The 6,000-nt window shown below is 37.6% G+C and overlaps 1 protein-coding gene across 2 annotated transcripts in view; it reads right to left on the bottom strand.

The window, feature by feature from the left end:
• Window positions 1-218: 218 nt before the first annotated feature.
• Aff2 (ALF transcription elongation factor 2) overlaps window positions 219-6,000 on the bottom strand; it is a 530,318-nt gene continuing 524,536 nt past the window's right edge. For both annotated transcript variants that reach the window (XM_075957146.1, XM_075957147.1), the window contains exon 20: window positions 219-4,572. In XM_075957146.1, the coding sequence (XP_075813261.1) occupies window positions 4,451-4,572 (122 nt within the window). In that variant the 3' untranslated portion in view covers window positions 219-4,450. The remainder of the gene's footprint in view (window positions 4,573-6,000) is intronic.

The raw sequence follows: 6,000 nt of genomic DNA, 5'->3' as shown, positions 1-6,000 counted from the left end.
CAGTGGAAAGCATCCATCAAGCCATTCTTCGGGAGCGTCTGCATGCTGTCCTGCATGCTACTGCTCACAGGCGTGCAAGCAGGTCTGGGTTTGCTGCTGCAGCGCATTATCCCGCCACCAGCCCATTAGCAGTTTTTTTTGTTTGTTTTGCTTGCCCCTTCCCTTCTCAAAGTCTGATACAATCAAACAGCCAAGAAAGTAGAGATCACTGGCAAAAGTTTGCAATTTTGAATGATTTTTATTAAACACCATTAGTCTACACTGCACAGTTAATGAAACAGCAAAGCTCCAATCTCAGAAGAATGATTGACCATGGATCTGAAAAGCAGTTCAGTGTCCCCTAACCCAGTGTGAACACTATGAATGATTCTTTAACATTTTATGTCAGAAGCAGGAAGGGGCATGAACTGCAATCTGGCCTCCAAGGGCCTCCCCACCCTCCTCCCCCCACCCACACCCCCCTCTGCCCTCCCCACAATGCAATTTTCTTTTGGTTAAAAGATTACAGAGAAAAATGTGATGCTTTTGGTACAGAGGGCTTCTAGATTCATGAGGAGGGGAATGGAAAGGGAACTAACATTTTCTCCGTCGCTGGAAATATCAGATGATAGGATTAGTATCTGAGACCAGCCTATCGTATTAGTCCTCTGCCAGGGCAAATGCTGATTATCAATACACAGATGCCATTTCTGTCATTGGAGTTTGCAAACACCAAAGAGAAAATGATTCGGAGTTTAATTATGAGAATAAGGCTGTGCGAGTGGAAATGGGAAACAACAGCAACAACAAGAACAACAACGACAAAGAATTGAGTCTGCCAGTTGAACACAGCACTGATAACTGGCTCAATATGTTTCCCCACAGAGTTGGATTTAGGGGCACTGAATCACCCATGTGTTTGATACTGTGTAGCTGTTTCAACTTGCCACACATTTTTTTTATCTCAATGGGGATAGTGATGCTTCTCTAAGCATGCAGTTCATTGCTTTACTGAGTAGTCCTACCCAGTGATCCAGTTCGGTTCTCCCACCTGCTGACACATGCAGGGGAATTTTATTATGTCTGTTGAGAAAGAAGTAAGGGCTTCACCCTCACAACTTAATTGAGTCTGCCTTCAAAAATGATTTTCAACTTCAAACTCTAACTTCAACCTCCGGGATCCAACTTTGGATAAACAAAATTTAATTTAGATAGCTTCCTGTACAGTAGAACTAGCATCTTTCCAACGCAGACCAAATCCACTGCACTTAACCATCCATCCACTTGGAAACTCAACAAAACCCATTTTAGGAAATGCCATCTAATTTTTTTTTACTTTTGACTAAAGATTTGGATCTTTTCATTTCACTACATGAAAGAAAAAAAAAAAGACATCTCAACCTTAAGTCTTTAAAAAGTATCAGAAGCTAGTCTGTTTTTTCCAATTATGTCATCTGAATATAAAACTACTAGTTTTCCCCCAATGAGATTATTAAGCAATTAACAGTCTATAGTCTGGCTAAACAACATGCTTACAGGTAAATTCTACCTCAAAGACCACACTATCAAACTTTTTAAAAATTAATCCTACCTACAAAACTCAGACATTAATATGACATAACCACTAAAAAATCCAAAGCTAATTAAAGATACAAAACCAAGCCAACATCATAACACAAACTTGTCAGACTCTCTGTGGTTGGAGCTTGTGTGATAAATGAAAGCATAGTTCTGGCCCTACCTGGGTCGTGTTGTAGGGCTGTGCTTGTGTCTTGTATTTGCTTGGGAAGGGCGCTGCCTATTCCTCTTCCCATCACCACACCTACACAGACTTGTTTGGCTGTGGCTCACCAAGCCTCCACCAACATCCAGAGGCACAAATCTGTCACTTCCGTCCACATTACTCATATCCCTCCCACTTAACTGGTACACTGAAGAGATTCCCTTGACAAAGGTCTCAATCTTTCAATCCTGCAGTTAGCTGCACACCCATGATGCACATCACCATTTGTAGTGTGATGCCCAGAGTGCCAAAATAGTACCAAATCTTAATCAGGAAACCAAAGATGCTCATCTCCAGGGATAGAAAGGTAATTCATTCTCCATGTTTAATTAGTTTCTAAGCTGTGTTACAAGTGGGTTACTAAATAGTCAGGTGGTGATCCAGAGCTCGATTGTCACATTTGATAATCTTAGTGCTGACATGACACTTCATATTCAGCCCCCACAGATGACAGAGCATCCTCTTGCCTAGCTGCTGTATATAAGAAGATAAAAACAAGTCCTGGAAACTAGAGCTACAAGTCTTTTTCCTATGTGCAGTATGCTTGTTTCTATGGAAAACTGCCCCTGCCCCTACCACTCTAATGTCTATTTTCTGGAGACTTAATTTCAAAAAGAATCTGTGTGTAAATCTATGATGGTCTAGGATTGTGGACTAGGATTAATTTACAAGTCAAGTTGGTAGGCATCATTATTAAGTAATAGCCAGGAAAGCTTCCTGGTAGACCGTGGAAAACATAGAACTTGAATTACTGCAAAGTCATCAGCTCTTTTGGTTTTTTATGTGGCACCCATTTGGGGTGTTCTGTGTTTCATATTTTCATTTTCCTCATTTAAGAGGCACAGAAAAGGTTTAGATTTCATTTGTGTGTGCAATATGTAAGTGTTGTTGCTGAAACTGTAGACTTAAAGCTCAACCACATTGGGAGCATAAAAAGTGCAAGTTTCAGCTGCCAGGGTGCACCTATCACCTATAGAGACAGCATGGCTTTAGCCATTAGAATGCAACATCCATAACTTTATTATACAACAAAGGGCCTTAAACTCAAGTATGATCAGAGAAGAACTCAAATCTGGCTCATTTGAAACTGGGGAAATACCTAACATTTCCAATAAGAATACAGAGTGAATACCTGCTGTTCTTATCACAGACCTGCATGACTTGCTTTAGAAATCATACAAGTTTTCATCTTTCATGTATGTATCTATTATTTATCTGGTCATAACTCAGTGAACAGAATTCAATCACTGAGCAGATTAAAGGTTACACAGAATTATATGCCAGCAGGCAATTACAAGTAACTAATGAATGCATAGTGTTTACTATAGTTGAAGACATTTTCTGGTGAGCTGGAACTCTGAAGATGATATTTACAGGGTGATGTTTAGGGACATAAGATAAATGCAGAGGATCAGAAAGAGAGATAGTCATAATTCATAAGGAAATGCTCCAAATTAGGTGAACTGTTCTCAAAATTCAGGAGTATTTCCAAGGATTCCGGGGTGAAGCACTACCCCAAGATTTTTGGTTTTTGAAAAGAAAAGTTAGGTCTTACTTACAGAGTTTAGTATTTTCTTTTGACTTTTCATGTGAATAATTTTTACTAATACAAACATTAATAAAAATCAATGATTGTATTTTAGCCAGTCTCCAGAAAGAAATAAAGGAAAGGGGAAAGAAAAGAAGTTCTAGAAAATAGAAAATAAGGATAATATTTGGGAAGCTCAGGTAGAGCAGATGCTAGGAAATTAATTGTGCATTATTAATTCTGGGAAGTGATAACTTGACTTTTGATTTCACAGATTTGATATGCAAATTTATCAAAATATTTCAAGTTAAGGATTTGCCAACTGGCTACAAATTAAGCAGAGGCATGGGGAAGTCTTTCAGTCCAGTGTAATTTCTCAAGTCTAAGATGAGTGTGGACTAAGATGTGCATTTGCCAAACTGCTCCTTGTGAAATGGAGCTTTACACAAAGAGAATCCCAGATGAGGAGTTAACCTGATGCCATAACGATATCCAAATAAATGTTACTCCTCCTTCTCACCATTAAAATAGTAGAAAAGTAAGTCTTCAGGAACAGGATGTTAAGAAGAGTCTTCTGGCTGTATCATTGCAAGAGTAGAATTCTTATGCTTGTACTTTTCTTGCTACTCTTGACTATATAATGTAGTTAAAACATCAGATCTGTGGGTTTTGACAATGGAGATTCTCACCTGAAGATTTAGTCTGTGGGAACCACAGATATTGATTAACAATGGATTCTGAAATACATTTTTTTTCTGGACTGAAGAGTGTAGCTTAGGAAACGGCTACTGCTGAAATCTCTGCAGGTAGGTCCCTTGCTCATATGTGCGTTTACCTCTTGTTATCATCACATGTGCTTCTCATTCTTTGCTTTGAATCATGTGGACTTAAATCAATACTGTAGGGATTTTCATTCCATAAAGCACAAAAATAATGTGATCTGAGAAATGCATATCAAAACTGAAAAATAAAACATATGCTTCTCTGAAGTTGTAGTGTTCACTAACAATGACTTCGGTTTTCCACAGATATCAAAAATGCATAAAAACAAACATAATGAAAGAGAACTTTCCCAAATGAATGGAGTTCCACCAGTGACCATCAAGGCACTGGTAAAGGTAGGGAGATGGGCGGTGATGCTAGATTTCAGAGAGCACCCACTACAACAAATGGGCGTCAATGCGCAGCCAACACAGTCCCTGACGAACGTAGCGGACAAGATTGGTCATGCTGCTGTGCTGGGTGAGAGGTCCCATCAGTGTATCCAGATCGCCAAAGAATTCTGAAAATCAGAGCAGTACTTGGTCAAGCCTTTGAAACCATGGAACTATGTACCAGACTAAAAAAGCTCTAGTTAATATCACAATCACAAACATTGAAAGATTTATTCATTTTTTCATCCACCTATCCTTTTACTCTTTCATTCAGCCAAAATTAGGCAACCAAAATTATCTAGTTATCTATCTATCTATCTATCTATCTATCTATCTATCTATCTATCTATCTATCTATCTATCTATTCATCAATCTTTCCATCCGTCATTATGAAATTTATATATACTTTATGTGTGAATTACACACACATTATAATATATATTATATATATAATATATATAATTAGTATATACTTATTAAACTCCAAAAGTTTGACAATACAATGTTTGTGTTATTGTGATTAGTGAAACAGAACTCATTTAAATCTGTTAATTCATGGTAAGCATTTTTTCGATCACTATATCCTTTCTCAAACAGCATGTTGTAAAAATGCATTGCAATCCTATGATGTTTGTTACATGATCACACACATATACACACACATATATGTGTATACACACACATATATATACTTTGCTACATATTTATGTAAATGCATGAAACTAATATTTATGTACGTAAAATGTACATAAAACACATAAATATAGTTTAATATTTTATACAATACTTCATACCTTATATATTATAACTATTTTTATGAAAGCTCTCTAATGCAATAAATAGGTCCTGATAAGCACCATTATTTCTCTAAAGTAATGATGTTTTTATGTCTATGCTATTAAATTGAAAATATATTTTCTTTTGATCCAAGTGAACTTTTTTTTTTTACTTTTATTGGCATAGTATAGAAAGCTCCAGTGAACCTGAGCACCAAATTATGGTCATTGTCATTCAGAGCTAAATATTAAAGTAGGAAGTTTTGCTACTGATTTCATTTGGGGTAGAAAATGACCTGCAAGTATCCAGCACACGATAACTTCTACCAAGCTTCTGTCTGATTTAGGAAATGGGATAGTCTTGAGGCTACATTACTAACTACTCACCTGTATGACTAAAGTGTTAGAATGTCTGCCTTTGGGGAGGGAAAAACTATATGATGTCTGAAAATTCCCTACGCATCCCTTTGTTTCACTTGGCTTGTGTGACATCTTATCCCAAGAGGGTTCACTGGCATTTTTTTCTTGTTAGCTTCCCATAGGAAAGGAGGCCCCACGGTTCCATAAGAAACCAGCCTGTACTGGATGAGGATGAGGAATCCAAGTCCAGGGCAGGGGTGTGACTGGAAACTATCCAAAGTGCCTGAGATGCTCTTCTGCCTTCTTGAAAATTCCATGCATGAATTACATGTACTTGATTGCTCAGAAGTGATAATTCCCTGAACAAAGCATTTATTTATGTTATATGTAACAGATGGGCTCCTTCTCCAGCTATCAAC

Source organism: Microtus pennsylvanicus, chromosome X, assembly GCF_037038515.1.
Source record: "Microtus pennsylvanicus isolate mMicPen1 chromosome X, mMicPen1.hap1, whole genome shotgun sequence".
Classification (NCBI taxonomy): Eukaryota; Metazoa; Chordata; class Mammalia; order Rodentia; family Cricetidae; genus Microtus; species Microtus pennsylvanicus.
This window is presented reverse-complemented; position numbering and strand designations above follow the sequence as displayed.